This window comes from Acomys russatus, chromosome 1, assembly GCF_903995435.1.
Source record: "Acomys russatus chromosome 1, mAcoRus1.1, whole genome shotgun sequence".
Classification (NCBI taxonomy): Eukaryota; Metazoa; Chordata; class Mammalia; order Rodentia; family Muridae; genus Acomys; species Acomys russatus.
In genome coordinates this window covers 108763307-108779420 of record NC_067137.1, presented here as the reverse complement: position 1 = coordinate 108779420, position 16114 = coordinate 108763307, and the positions used below count along the sequence as shown (strand labels likewise).

General features: G+C 45.7%; 1 protein-coding gene across 1 annotated transcript in view; it reads left to right on the top strand.

The window, feature by feature from the left end:
• The first annotated feature begins 283 nt into the window (after positions 1–283).
• Positions 284–16114, top strand: part of Nrde2 (NRDE-2, necessary for RNA interference, domain containing) — a 40513-nt gene continuing 24682 nt past the window's right edge. The window contains exons 1-3 of the mRNA XM_051150464.1: positions 284–406; positions 9188–9296; positions 11279–11512. Of these exons, the coding sequence (XP_051006421.1) occupies positions 343–406; positions 9188–9296; positions 11279–11512 (407 nt within the window). The 5' untranslated portion in view covers positions 284–342. The remainder of the gene's footprint in view (positions 407–9187; positions 9297–11278; positions 11513–16114) is intronic.

Genomic DNA, 16114 nt, shown 5'->3' with positions numbered 1-16114 from the left:
ACCCAGTTTGTAAGTGGCAGTGTGAGTTTAAGGGTTGAGTTGGAATTCCAGTTTCCACCTCTTTTTTTTTTCCCCCTCTGAATTTCCTCTTCCCGTTCCTGCTTTTCCAGTTTTCCGTGAAGGCTGAGGGCACTAATTACAAGGAAACTGTCCTTCCCCTTTTCCCCTCCTCCCTTCTCCGCCCTGCAGGCCTTGCCCCGCCTTCCCCAGGGGTAAAACCCCAGCGAGTGCAGGAGGAACCACATTTCCCAGAGTGCATCGCGAGTCAGAGTCCCCCCCCCCAACCAGAGCTCTCCAGGCGGCGCCATTTCTGTGGCGGGAGTGGTGGTTCGGCCTGTGATCATGGCGCTGTTCCCGGCCTTTGCGGGCATAAGTGAAGCCTCCAGTGGCGAGGCATCCAGGAAAGGTAAGCACCCCAAAAGAGTCGAAAAGCACCCCGATGAAATTAATGGCAGTTTTCCGGGTCCGAGTCTTGGCCTTTGTTTTGGATTTGTTTATCCATTTGTATCCCAGAGTTCTCCGCGGCGCTGCAAAGCCTCCTGGGTCTTGTCTGAAGTGTGGGGCTAAGGGCTCTTTCAGGCACTAAGAGAGCCAAGTGGGAAAGGGTAGCAAAGCGACGGTGAGGTGTTGGGTCTGGGGCTAACATTACCATATATCTGGACTTTATTCTCTTAGAGGCTGCAATGCTACAATTCCATTGGAAAAGAAACCCTTTTTGAAATAATTGGAGTTAGTGTTCTCTTTACTAGTCGTCAACCCTCGACAACTTAGTTGTCAGCACAAGCCGCAAATAAAAGTGTTCAATAACTGTATCCAGAATGGTAACGTGTTGCACAAACAAGACAAAGATCAAAGAAATAAAGCCCTCCCAAACAAACAAACCCCCAGTATAAAGCGGTATAATGCAACTGTCCTGGGTGAGCCACAGTCAACAATTCCGTAAGTGGAACGTTTGAACTTCTTGTGGGAGCTAGCTTTTGGGATGGTCTTCAAGAGGACATGATCTGGACAGATAAGAATCCGGGGACCTTCAAAGGCCCGAGAAAAAGAAGCATGAGACTTAAGAGAGCTGTATGTATATTTTAAATGTAAACACCACCATCACCTATGAAATTAACTATGGTGGATAAGTGCATAAAATACCTTTGATACTGAAAGTGTAAGATTCAAGTTGAAGGGCTGGGAGTGGTGGCTCGCGACTTTTAATTCCAGCGCTTGGGAGGCAGAGGCAGGTGGATCTCTGTGAGTTCGAGGCCAGCTTGGTCTACATAGAGACAGAGCCACTACATTACAGAGACTCTGTTTCAAAGAACAAAACCAACAAATGACATTTAATTGTATTTCATATCCTTTAACTGTGAGTCACTGTTCAGCTTTCTCAAAGTGTCTCAAACCTTTTACAATTGGTTTTTCTCATTGTATTTTTTTCCTTTCTAGATGGGGCCTCACTATATTAGCCATGGGTGGCCTGGAACTCACAGAGCTTTGCTTCCCTACTGTTGAGATTAACGACCGGTGCCACCATGCCCAGGCACATGGCATTTCTTGCATGTACCTCTTAGGTCTCTTTCAGTGTAAAACAGTTTCTCCCGCTCTCGTATTTCCTCAGGTGATTCATTTACTGAGGAAGTTGGGGATTTGTCCTGAAGATGTCTCCCACCAAATCTTCTTGTAACATGCTCTTTTATCCCATTGTTTCCTGTAAACTGGTGATTATATCTTTAAAAGCCAGTGAGATTTAGGTGTAGTTTTTGTTGTTGTTGAAGATAGCTTGTCAGAGTGCTGCACGAGTGATATTAAATCATGTCAGGAGGATCCAGGGTTAGATTTCAGTGATATTAAGATTGGTCTGTGATCTCATGTTTCTAACTTCTTACCTCTTAGGAAGTTGCCCATCAATCAAACTTTTTTTTTTTTTCTTTTAGTTTTTTTTGGCTCTTCCAGACAGGGTTTCTCTGTGTATGTAGCCTTGGCTGTCCTGGACTCGCTTTGTAGATCAGGCTGGCCTCGAACTCCCATCAATCTGCCTGCCTCTGCCTCCACCTCCCCAGTGCTGGGATTAAAGGCGTGCACCACCACGCCCGGTTCAAACTTAAATCTTTTTATTTGTCTGCATGTATGTCTGTATACCATGTTCATGCCCAGTGCTCTTGGATGCCAGAGGAGGTATAATCCCCTGGGACTGGAGTTACAGGTGGTTGTGTGCCTCTGTGTGGATGCTGAGAATCGAACCTGTGTCCTCTGAAAAATAGCCAGTGCTCTCAACCACTGGGCCATCTCTCCAACCACTCCATCCTACTCTTATCTGATGATTTTGTGGTGATTTTTTTTTTTTAAATTTTCCCGTGACTCGGCCTCACTGTGGGAGCTAGACTAGCCTCCAACTTGTAATCTTTTTGAATGAACAAAGGAGACTGAAAGACTGAAAGAGTACAGGTTCTTCTGACCCCAGACCTTGCACTGTTCTCTGTTCTCTGTGGCACGGTTCGGGGGGGGGGGGTGTCTCTGTGGCACGGTTGGGGGGGTCTTGTGAGTTAAACACTATCTTTGCAGTCCCTGGGCTGCTTCACAGGTAGGGCAGCCCCAAGGAAAGCGCCTGCCGTTGCCATCTGGAGCACCATTCTTAGCCCTGTTTGCTGGTGCTTTTTGTACAGGCGAGTTTGTGCCCCCAGCTTCTTTGCCAGAAAAATGGGGGTTCTGATCAAAATGAAGGGGTTGGCTTATTCTCAAAAGAACAAGCATCTTCATTAATATTACTAATTTATTTTTACCATTTGTCTTAGAAGTGCTGTTTGAATGGTCATCCCTGGAGGGGTGGACGCTTACCTCTAGGTTCACTTGAAGAGACTGGAAGCCAAAGCCGGGTGTGGTGGTGTACACCTTTAATCCCAGCACTCAGGGAGGCACAGGCAGGTGGATTGTTGTGAGTTCGAGGCCAGCCTGGTCTATAAAGCGAGTACAGGACAGCCATTAAGCTAGTGCTACCTTGTTAGGACAATTACAGAAATGGATATTGAACTTGGATGTGTTATCTAGATAGAATTGAAGATCTATTTTTAAGATTTTAAGCTTGCTTATTCATGATAGTTTGTTCCTCTGCCTGTGGTGGAAATGAACACAGGTCTTTTCAAGACATGGAGGAAGGCAGGCAGTAGGTGAAGTGCCTTCTGTGGGGGTATTTTCCTCTTTTCTGTTTTACATGTGTATGTATGAGGTATGGTGCTAGGCTCTCAACAAGTTCTAACCTGAGGCTTCATTCATTCTTCTTCTTCTTCTTTTTTTTTTTCGAGACAGGGTTTCTCTGTGTAGCTTTGGCCATCCTGGACTCCCTTTGTAGACCCGGCTGGCCTCGAACTCACAGTGATCCGCCTGCCTCTGCCTCCCGAGTGCTGGGATTAAAGGCGTGCGCCACCACGCCCGGCTCCATTCTTTTTTTTTTTTTTTTTTTTAAAGATTTTATTATCATACACATTTATTATTACACGTAAGTAGAAAAACTACATACAGCAAGAAGAACCAGGGATCATATGAATGTTAAATTCAAGGTGTTTTGATTAACTGCATTTGGCAACCTTGTAGAAAACATCTTTCCTATCTTGATGAGTCTAAACTTCTGAATGAGAATCAATATCTATCCTCTCTCACCTCTGCCAACTCAAAACCTCTATCTAGACCTAAAAACATCTTAACCCCTACACAGCTTAGGTTAATTGTAAGACTAAACTATCTTGGTCTTCAGCCCCATCAGAGACTTGAGAAGGGATGAAAGTTAATTACTTGAGTGAACCGGAAGTGCAGGTTAGCAGCTTCCAGAATGAGAAGGAAAAAAAAAAATTTACAGGGACAGTTTACTGCCTAAACAGTCACCCACAACTCTCTATAACATTGGAGCATCATCTTCAGCCTTCTGGCCTAATATATCTGACAGACATATTTGTGACACAGGAACTATTGAGGACTTTCTTAACCTCTCTTGGCCGAGTTTTGCTGTCGACTCTGCCTTTATCCAAGCATGCCCATTTTTAGGCAGAATTCTGTCTGTGGCAGAAACGAGGACATTTTGCCCAGTGGCTGGTTTGCCCCATTTGAAGCCGTGTCCATAAGGAGGATCTTTGATGCTCATCATCTTCTTGAGGTCGGCTGGGAGTCTAACCTGAGGTTTCTGTGCTGACTCCCAGGGACAGAAAGTTTTCCAGTTTTCCCTCTTCAGCTCTAGGTCCTTGCTTTCCTGCTGCTCCTTTCTATAGTATATTATACCTGCTTAGTGACTTAAGTACATATATAATATATTACATTCCACATAGTGATCCAAATACATATATAAATATTACACTCTGCAAGTTACCTAAATAAATATATATACATATATATTTTTAAATCTAAATATATATTATATTATAGCCTGCTTAGTGGTGTAAGTATATTCTTGATTTCTGCCAGGCATTGTAACTTATGAGGTTGTAAGTAACTATTGAGAAGGACTATAAAATCTGATTAATAAAATGTCTTCTAATATGAGATACGTCTGCCCAGAATTCTGTGTAAATAAAAATTGAATCTCACAACTCAGGTGTGTCATCTGACAGGTAGTGGTCAAGTACAAGCATCATATGAGCGATGCTGTCTTGTCCATCACTGTCTCCCTAGTACCTGGATAGGTAGCAGGTCCTTAGTAATCCAGTGATGGAATACACAGTGACTGTGAAGACAGTAGAGTTATATGATGGCTGCACTTTATTCCGTGAGTGAGCTTTTGGAGGAGATTAGTTAGACCCTTTGGATATGAACATGAAGATATGCTTCACATTCTCGATGCGTTTTATTTATTCAACATATAATTTTTGAGTCTTAGTATTTTGTGCCAAGGTACTATTATAGTGGTGTAGGAATGAGTAGTCATGGAGTCATGGCTCCAGCTTCAGCTTGCTTCTGATTTGTTAGAGATGGGTAGGAGGAGGAGCTGGAAACTAGGATGGAAGACTTGCAAACCAGTTGGTGTTTGATTTGAAGACTACATATACATATGCACATGCATACTATTAGGTGTATTTGGGTGTTGTGCCTGCATGCATGTGTGTACCACTTGTGTGCCTGCTGCTCTCAGAGCCTAGAAGGGGCTTTCAGATTCCTTGGAACTGGAGTTGAAGGTGGTTGTGAGTTGCCATGTGGATGCTGGGAGTCAAACGGGGATGGGGAAGAGGTGCTTTTGACCACTGAGCCATTTCTCCAGGTCTGGATTTTTTTTTTTTTTTAATGGCCAGTTATTTTAAAAATGGGCCTCAGAATCATAGAGATCTGCTTCTGTCTTTTGAGTTGTGACTGAAGGCATTGGCCACCATGTCTTGCCACAGGAATAGTGATTGATCTATCCTTAATCAAGTTTGAGTTGGCTTAGAATGTTGTAGAAGACCGACCAGCAGATAATGAAGTCACAGTTATTATTTTTTGTTTTTGTTTTTTTCAAGACAGGGTTTCTCAGTGTAGCCTTGGCTGTCCTGGACTCACTTTGTAGACCAGGCTGGCCTCGAACTCACAGCAATCCACCAGCCTCTGCCTCCCAAGTGCTGGGATTAAAGGCGTGCACCACCACACCCGGCCGAAGTCACAGTTATAAGGTGCCCAGACAGCACTGTGTACCCGGCAAGAGAGTTTAGTTGAGTAGTCCCATGGCATGATGGAGAGCCCTGGAGGAAGAAAGGTCCATCCAAGCCTCAATGTGTACCCTTGACCTGTGACTTAGCTCCTATAAGCCCTAAGCTATGGATTTGCAAGTGAGAGGGAGTTGTCCAAGGTGTGCCCAGCCCTCCGTGAACACTGAGCCACGGCATCCCTGCTGGTTTTGTTCTTTGTGTTGAACTGTTGTTGTTTGATAATTCCTTGGTTAAGAGAACTTTAGAATCTGCCGATGAGGGACGTGTCTCCCACATGCTTCATGTATGCTCAGCTGATGTGCTCTCCACACCACAGCAGGGCGGATGTCAGGGGAGAACACCTTTTCCTTTTGGAGATGACGTCACACTGACTTGAGTTCATAACCCAAGAGTTTCCAATTCTTTAGAAAGACCTCTTTCTCGGCAGCTGCATGTGGCAGGCCCTCAGCTGAGTCTGGAGGAAGCCGGGCTGGCTGCTCTGAAGGCCTTTGGAGAGTCTCGTGCTTTGCCTTGTGTGGATGGAGGCTCGCGTTTCTTTACATTTCTTCACCTGCCCTCACTGTGGAGAGTGCTGATGGTGTGCAGATCCACTTGGATGTTAGAACATCTCTCCCTGCATCCTGTTTGTTCTGTCTTTCCCCACTTTTCCTTTGTTTGTGATAGGATTTGATCGCTGTGGAAATAGTCTGATTCCCAGTGAACAACAAGGACTATTTTCACTTAGCTCTTGCCAGGAATTAGGCCCAAGGGAGAGGAACCACCTCAGAAGGAACATGGAGACAGCAGGAGAAAGGTTGCACGAGCACTTATTAGCTAGGACCTCACAAATTACTTACTCCCTTGGAGCCCTATTTCCACGTCTATAACGTGCTAGTGTTGTGCTTCCCTGGAACTGGCTCATGAGGGTTGAAAGGTGTAAAGGCCAGCCATGCTTATCCTGGTGTTGGCCTCCTGTGGGCACTTAAGTTAGCGTCTCCTCCTTCCTTTTTTCCTGAGCCGTTTAATATTTCTTTTTTCCTTTGGAATCTTCCCATCCTCATTCTCTTTCTTATAAATGTTTGCTGAGCACCTGCTGTATGCAAGCATTGCCCTAGCTGCTGGGAATTTGGCAGTGAACTTGGCAGTCTTTGGGGAGCTCACTTGCTGTCTGTCTCTCTTCTTTAACATGAAGTTACCATGAGGCACTAAATTCCAGACTATATAAAGAAACTTGTGGAACTCAATAATAAGATGGCCATATTTAAGAATGGGTAAAGGATTTGAATAGGTCCTTCTCCAGGGATGATCCATGAGTGGCCAGTATCAAAGTAAGAAGATGCTGACGTTATTGTCCTAAGGGAAATGGAAACAAAGCCACGATGAAGTGATATTCCACCTGCTAGCATGATGGTCATTGGAAAAACAACCAGGAGTATTGGTTAGATGTGTAGAAATAGAATCCTCAAGTGCTGCTAATAGGAATCAGATGATGCAGCAATTTGGTAAAATATACAGTCTGTCAGTTCCTTGGAATGCTAACATGGTTTATTGATATTGTCTGAATATCCACCGAGGAGACATGAAAGCATCTTAGAGAACTTGTGTATGTATGCTCTTAGAGGGATTGTCATAATAGCCACAGAAAAGAAATAACCCAAGTGTCTGTTGGCTGATGAATAGACACAATGTGGCACATCCGTCAAATGCTGTAGTATTTACAGTGAAAAAGAATGATAAAAAAAAAAAAAAAGAATGATATAATGGTACATGGCTGTAGCGCGAACGAGCCTTGCAAAGCAGAAAGTGAAAAGAGCCAGTTACAAAACACCACATAGCGTGTGAGTGTGTTTATATGAAATGCACCAAACAGGCAACTCCATCAGACGGGAAGTAGATGAGCGATTACATAAGGCTGAGGAGGGAGGCCGCGGAACGTGGGTGAGGAACAGGGACTTGCAGTCAGGGCTGGTCTTCACAGGATGATGAAAAGGTGCAGTTACAGAGGTGGTTGCACACTCCTGTTCTTGCTAAGGGGGTGAGTTTTATGGTAGATGACTTCTGTCTCAGTAACACTTGAACCTCAGCTGTCTTCCTCTCTTGTGTACACAAGTCTGTCACGTTCTCAGCACACGAAGGAGCGGGACAGAAAGCAGACCTTTTTGTGGGCTCCTCCAGAATGCCATCCCATGCTTTTTTCCTTGCTTTCACAGTTAAGACTTAGAAACTTAGGAAGGACCCTCTAGAGTTGTAATAGAAGAAATGTAGAAGGAATTCATTGTTACCAAGCTACAGGGACAGAGATGGCTAGGCTGGTGAAAACGCTTGTCGCCAAGTGTGATGATCACAGTTCAATCTCCAGGCCTTACCTGATAAAAAGAAGTGACACTTGAAAGTCATTCTCCGACCCACCCCCCACCAATTAAATAATGCAATAAAAATTATTGAATAGGTGGAGGGAGCTAGAGAGATGGCTCATTGGTTAAGAGCACTGGTTGCTCTTTCAGAGGACCCGGGCTCAATTCCCAGTCCTCACATGGCAGCTCACAGCTGTCTGTGACTCCAGCACCAGAGGATTTGACACCTTTGCACACACATAATGTAGGCAAAGCACCAATACGTGTAAAATAAAAATAACTCTTTTAAGAAGCTAGGAGCTGGGGTGGTGGCGCACACCTTTAATCCCAGCACTCGGGAGGCAGAGGCAGATGGATTGCTGTGAGTTTGAGGCCAGCCTGGTCTACAAAGTGAGTCCAGGACAGCCAAGGCTACACAGAGAAACCCCGTCTCGAAAAAACAAAAAAAGTTAGAAATTATAGATAAGCTAAATATTTTAAATATTTAATTACACTACCCAGAAGTAATCATTGTTTATAAATTTTAGTATTAAAGTTTGACATTTTATGTTTGTATTTCCAGAGAGTACTGTTGTAAGAGGGAGTTTGCTCTTGACTACACTGTTGTAGTCATGGTGGCATGCGGACTTTCTCTTTTGGATGCAGAACCTTGCCATGTTACAGTGCTACACTAAACTTGCCGTCTCTGCCTCCCATGTGCTGGGCTTGTAGGCATGTGCCGCTGCCATGTATGACTGACATTCTGACTTGCAGAATTTCTAAGTGGAATTTCAGGACTGGTGAAATGGTGCTTTGCTGCCAAGCCTGACAGCCTGAGCTTGATTCCTGGGACCCACATGGTGGGAAGAGAGACCTGGTTTTCTAACACCTGATGCCCTGAGCTGTTCAGGCACATGAGACAGTGGATAGAATGCATGGACTCTTGTTGTCTTTTAGATCACATTGATTATGTGGATTTTTTTCAAGCCATAGCCCGATATTACAAGAAGATTTCAATCTTAAATATTTTAGAATGTGTTAAAGCACCATGCCTTGTGGAATAAAGATTTCATGGGTTCCCTTTGATTTCTGTGGATGCCTGAGATACTGGCTGATGATGGCTGCACGTGCAGATGCCAGCTGATAGGATGGGTATCTTCCTGGTGCTTCTAGAAGGCCTGTGGCACTGATGTCATCAATCTTTTCTCTCTCTTGCATGTGCAGAATTAGACTGGCTGAGCAACCCGAGCTTCTGTGTTGGGAATCTAACGTCTCTGAGCCAGCGAACCGAAGAGGTTGCAGCCCTTGCTTCTGAAGGGCCACCACTGACGAGGTACATGTCCGACAGGTGGATTTAGCCTTGTGTGCTGTTCATAGCTTGCCTTCAGCCATGCTCCTCAGGAAACCTTGAGATGAGAGAGCTAGGTAGAACGTCCTTTTGCTCACAGTGACCAGACGATCTGTGACCATCTTCTCTCACCTGACTCCTGTGGATTCTGCTTGTTCCCCCCTTTGAATAGCGGTGGCAAAAGTACATGACACAGTTAATGGCTATAATTAGGCCAAAAGGGAAATTGCATCACTGTGACTCTCCAGTAACTTCATCGACCTCATTAGTGACCTTTAGAATATTGTTAATTTGGGTATTTCTTTAGTTTCATTTTCAACACTTGGATAAAAATAGCCCGTATAAGATAACAGGGGCTGAACTCTCCTGAGCTCATCGGGGAGCCAGATGACACACATCTTCCCTGGCTGTGAAAGAAGGCTTTGTAGACCATTGAGCTGAGAAATGTATGTTCACAAATATAGACTAGCTGGCCGCATTAACGTGGTGAAAGCCTCATGCTGCATGTACGCAGCAGCGAGAGGTGATGACCAGGAGGGGTTTGTAACTGGTACTGCTCTGAAGAAGAAGAGCTCTTGTCACCTTTACAAAGAGGGACTGCAGCCACAGTTAAGCCTTCCTTTAGGATGTTCACTGTGATGATAACAATCCTCTAGTAATGTCACCAAGCAGTTTGATGGAGTGACCGGTAGGTCGCTTCCATTACAGCTGTGTACATAGGAAAGAAAGGGTTAGAGCAGTGGGTCTCAATCTGTGGGTCACCATCCATTGAGGGTCCAAGGACCTTTTCACAGGGGTCACCTAAGACCATCAGAAAACCCAGATATTTATATTCTGATTCATAACATTAACAAAATTACAGTTATGAAGTAGCAATGAAAATAATTTTATGGTTGGGGGGGTCCCCACAACATGAGGACTGTATTAGAGGGTCACAGCATTGGGAAGGTTGAGAACCCCCGGCTTAGGATAGTTTCCTCACTTTTGACTCTGGTTCAGTCCTGAAGTCTCTAAAGTGAGTTTAATCCAGGAAGGTACTGTGTAGTGTAAGGGCTAGTGTGAGCGAGTGTCAGTAGTGAGCGAGTATCAGTACTGAGCGAGTGTCAGTAGTGAGCGAGTGTCAGTAGTGAGCGAGTGTCAGTAGTGAGCGAGTGTCAGTAGTGAGCGAGTGTCAGTAGTGAGCGAGTGTCAGTAGTGAGCGAGTGTCAGTAGTGAGCGAGTGTCAGTAGTGAGCGAGTGTCAGTACTGAGCGAGTGTCAGTAGTGAGCGAGTGTCAGTAGTGAGCGAGTGTCAGTAGTGAGTGAGTGTCAGTAGTGAGTGTCAGTAGTGAGTGAGTGTCAGTAGTGAGCGTGTGTCAGTAGTGAGTGAGTGTCAGTAGTGAGTGAGTGTCAGTAGTGAGCGAGTGTCAGTAGTGAGTGTCAGTAGTGAGTGAGTATCAGTAGTAGTGAGTGTCAGTAGTGAGCGAGTGTCAGTAGTGAGTGTCAGTAGTGAGCGAGTATCAGTAGTAGTGAGTGTCAGTAGTGAGTATCAGTGTCAGTAGTGAGTGAGTGTCAGTAGTAGTGAGTGGGTGTCAGTAGTGAACAAGTGTCAGTGTCAGTGAGCGTGTGTCAGTAGTGAGTGACTGTCAGTGTCAGTAGTGAGCGTGTGTCAGTAGTGAGTGTCAGTAGTGAGTGACTGTCAGTGTCAGTAGTGAGCGTGTGTCAGTAGTGAGTGTCAGTGTCAGTAGTGAGCGAGTGTCAGTAGTGAGCGAGTGTCAGTAGTGAGTGAGTGTCAGTAGTGAGCGAGTGTCAGTGTCATTGAGCGTGTGTCAGTGTCATTGAGCGTGTATCAGTAGTGAGTGTCAGTAGTGAGTGAGTGTCAATAGTGAGTGTGTGTCAGAATTCATGCTTCTTTCCACATTATTTATCTACATGTGATTTTCCCCTGCTTCTCTTTTGAAAATGATCCCCACATTGATTTTTCCACAGGAGTCCTCTGAAGTCAGAGCCCTCAGATGACAGTGACACTGGCCAGAAGCTCACACAGATAAGCAGAAAGAAGAAGAAAGAGAAAAAGAAGAAAAAGAAACATCAGCACCGCAAGAAAGCCAAGAGGCGACAGGAGCAGTCAAGCAGCAGTGGGTCTGAGTCGGACACAGATTCTGGGAAGGACAGGTCTTCCCGGAGCATCAGGGATGGTCAGAAGGAACCTGAGAAACCCAGGTGGGTCACTGCTCTCGGACGGACGGACGGACGTAGTGTGTTATTATTATTATTATTAATATATTATTAATTTATTCGTATTACATCTCAATTGTTATCCCATCCCTTGTATCCTCCCATTCCTCCCTCTCTCCCGTTTTCCCCTTACTCCCCTCCCCTATGACTGTGACTGAGGGGGACCTCCTCCCCCTATATATGCTCATAGGGTATCAAGTGTGTTTTAAATGCAATGCTTCATTCTTGATAGTTGCCTAAGGATAAGTTTGGCATCTGAATGTTTATTTAGCCAGCTGATCAAAAGAGAGGCCTTTGAACTCCTGATCTCAGGCCTCATCTCTCATGTGATAGGATTATTGGCCTGGGTCACCACACCTGGCCTGACTCTGGGAGACAGCACACGCACCATGCCTTGGTGTGTGGGTCCATGCACTGGGGAGCGGCAGCTGCACACTCAGAGGAGTGGCAGGTCTCCCTCCTCACCTTGATGTGCTCAGTCATTCCTGTGCACAGTGTATACTACTTTCTTTTTGTTTAAAGTCAACACAGCTTTTAAGTAGCAGCTTGTCCTTTTTCTTTTCTTACTTTACGTTGTTTGGAAGCACTGTGTTGGTGACTGGGCTGTTCCCGTCTGTAGGGCCTTCATTTATCCTCACACCTCACTCTGCCATCTGCCTTGAGCAAAGGGCTCAAGTCTTACCTGGAAAGGTGTGGGTGCTCAGCATAGCTTTCCTTCAGCTTAGGTGAGTGCTCCGTAGAAATGGAAATTAGGTTGTGCCCATGGTGTGAGGTGGAGCTACTGGGTCAGTTTACTTCCCTGTTGCTGTGATGAAATGCCCTGACCACAGCAGCTTAAGGGGAGGAGCGGTTTATTACAGCTCACAGCTCTAGTGTACAGCCTGTGGTTGGAGGACAGTCATGCCGCAGGAGTGAGGCAGTGGGTCTCCTTGCATCACAGCGAAGAGGGACATACCTGCTGCTGCTGCTCAGCTCCCTTGCTTCCTTTCCTCAGGCCTGGGCTCAGCCCACGAGATAGTGTAGCTCAGTTTTAGGGCGAGTCTTCCCACCTCAGGTGACCTGGTCCAGAAAGTGCCTCACAGGTATGCTACAACTCTTTCAGACAGCTCCTCGTGTTCTGCTGACTCCAAAGGCATCAAATGATTTTGTTGCTCTTCCGTAGCTATAAATAGCTAATATGCAACTCCCATGGGGTACAGGTTGAGAACCCTGGCCTAGAGGCTGACAGTTGGGTCAGGAGGTTTGTCTCCTAGGTGGTTCTAGGGCTTTACAGTCTGACTGTTAGTATTAACCACCACACCATTCTAATTATGACTCATTTAACTTTTTGCTTTGCCTGTGTGTTTTAGAAGAAAGAAATTATAATTTGTTTTGTTTTGCTTTTTTCTTTTCTTTCTTTTTTCTTTTTTGTTTTTTCTGAGACCGGATTTCTCTGTGTAGCTTCACTGTCCTGGACTCGCTTTGTAGACCAGGCTGGCCTTGAACTCACAGTGATCCACCTTCCTCTGTCTCCCTGAATGCTGGCATTAAATGCGTGTGCCACTTCACCTTGCTCTATAATTTTTTTCTTAATGGCACATTAAGAATGTAGTGCGATTGAGATTTTTGCATTGCTTTGGGGTCTTGTTTCTTTTTGTCGTGTGCTTGGGAGCCCTGCCGATGTCGGAGAGCACTCTGCAGTTGAGAACCTGGAAGCTGGTCCTGTTTCCATCAGAGGCCAAGATTGCAGTCTTCCGGGATCCCAGGCAGTGCCAGGAATCAGCTGACGAGAGCCCTTTGACTGTTCAACAGTTAGCTAGAGGGCCATTGCTACCACCCATGCTTGCTGTAGGAGGGAGCAAGGAAGGAAGGTGCCTGGCAGAAAGGTTCAGAGTGGACTGAGTTAAGGAGGGCAGGGATCATGGCTGCCTTGCTGACTACTATATTCCCCCGTCCCTCATCCCTTGATGTAGGGTCTGGTACGGGGCATTTTTGCTGAATGAATGGTTGAGTGTACTATCTTTTACTTTTTTATGTATGCCTTTATGAGTATGTGGATGTGCCTGTGCATGCATGCGTGCATGCGTGCGTGCGTGTGTGCGTGCATGCAGGACAGAAGTCAGTCTTCGGTGTTGTTCTTCAGGCACCATCATCTTTTGTTGGCTGAACTATTACTCATTGTCCTTGCTTTTCAAGCTTTGTTTCTTCCACTTTTATGTGTGTGAGTGCTTTGCCTGCATTTACATACGTGCACCACACACGTGCCTGGTGCCTGTGGAGGATGGAAGACGTCATAGGATCCCCTGGAACAGAAGTTACACATGGCTGTGAGCTGCCACGTGGGTGCTGGGAACCAAACCTAGGTCCTCTGCAAGTGCAGCCAGTGCTCTTAACCACGGAGCCATCTCTTCAGCCCCCATTGCCTTTTAACAGTCCTTAAACTTTAATGTTTTAAAACAAGCTCTGCATTGTAGCTTTTGGAAACTTTTGTTTTTCTCTCTTTTTCTAGAGCTGGTGGAAACCATGTTTTAATGGATTACCTAAGACCACACAACTACTATGAGAGCTTGTTAATTTCAGACTTTGATTGACCATGTCCAAGAAGGTCTTTTTTGTTTTTGTTTTTATTTTTCGAGACAGGGTTTCTCTGTGTAATAGCCAATAGCCCTGCCTGTCTTGTACTTGCTTTGTAGACCAGGCTGGCCTCAAACTCACAGAGATCCGCCTGTCTCTGCCTCTCAAGTGCTGGGATTAAAGCGTGCACGACCACGTCCGGCCACCAGGAAGGTCTTTACAGCACCTTTGTCCTTGTATTTTTTAGACTTGGTCTCATGTAGCCCAGGTTGGTTTGAACTCTTGCCTCCATCTCCTCAGTGCAAGGCTCACAGGCATGCACACTCCCTCTAGGTTCAGGTCAGGTGACCTTTCCGTCATTACTGTTTGTGAAGGGCAGAGATCAACGCTGAGTGTCTTCCCCTGTCGCTGTCCAGCGTATCCTTAGCAGTTGGGGTCGGTCTCTCTCTCTGTTTCTCTCTGTCTCTCTCTGTCTCTGTCTGTCTGTCTGTCTCTGTCTCTCTTCTGTCTCTGTCTCTCTCTCTGTTGGTCTCTTATAGCACCTGGAGTTCACTGATTGGCTAGACTGTCTGGCCAGTGGGTTCTCGGGGGCCCTTCTGTTTCTGCCTCCCAGCACTGGGGTTAGAGGAATGTGTTCTGTCACCCCTTTTTATGTGGGTGCTGAGGGTCTGAAGTAGGGTTTCATGCTTCCACAGCAAGCACTGTATTCACTGGGGTATCTACCCATTTCCTATTTTTGAGGTCATTTTTGGGAATAATTTTATTAAGATAAAATAGATGGTTCCGCTTTCTCTTTTGCTTTCTTGGCAACGTCTTTAGTGTGATTCTGGGGAGCTGGAGCTGGAGGGCTGTTTGTTTCCACACAGTAAGGACTAAGTGCTAGTGAGCTGTCAGTGTCTTTCCGTGATGTCAGGGAAGTGGGTTCGTGGAGGGTGGCACACCATGTGGGACTCTATTTCAGGGGATCAAGGGACAGATTCCCAAGGTGAGAGCCACTGATTGACCTTTGTTTCCTGGGTGAGCGCCTCAGCACAGGGTGGAGGCTCAGCAGAGACCTATCCCTCTTCCTGAGTTCAGTCCTCACTAGGGAGAGATGAGTGCTTACTTCCTGCCCAGAGGTGGCCTGTGACCGCAGTCTGTGTGTCCCCTGCGGCTTGATGTTCCTTCCTTTGTGGATGCATTTGCTCCTCAGAGTTTTGTATAGGAATCCACAGCTGTCCTCAGACACTTGTAATATTCTTCACCGTGTGTTTGAACCCCAGCTTGCCATCCAACAATTATTTAGTGAGTAGCTATTTTGTGTCCCTCCCATATCATTCCCTTATGTTCCCTGACGAGAGCGGTCTAGAAGTCTCCAGAATCTTTTTTTTTTTTCTTCAAAGACAGGGTTTCTCTGTGTAGCCTTGACTATCCTGGGCTCCTTTGTAGACCTGAGTGACCTCGAACTCACAGAGGTTCACCTGCCTCTGCCTCCTGAGTGCAGGGATTACAGGCAAGGGCTGCCATGGCCGGCTAATATTGTTTATAGTGGTTAAAAAACTAAAACTAGCCAGGTGTGGTGGCATATGTCTGTAATCCCAGCACTTGGGAGGCAGAGGCAGGCGGATCACTGTGAGTTTGAGGCCAGTCTGGTCTACAAAGCAAGTCCAGGACAACCAAGGCTTCACAGAGAAACCAAAACCAACCAACCAACCAACCAACCAAACAAACAAACAAACCCCTACAACTTTGAGAGGAAGGAAGGGTTTATTGCGTGGCTGTAGATCTATTGAAGAGTACAATGAATATTAATTTAGAATAACGATATGGGTGGGGTTGCCAGGCAGAGAGATTTCATCTGTAACATTTTGTGTGTTTGTGGAGGATGAAGACCTAATATTTTGATGAGGTATTAACAGCTGGTAGTTTAGGTGATAGGTGAAGGTTAGTGGGGCAGGGAGGGTGGTTATGTTATTCTTTGCACTTTTTTCTTTTTGTTTCTTGATACAGGGTTTCTCTGTGTAGCCCTGGCTATCCTGGAACTCACTTTGTAGA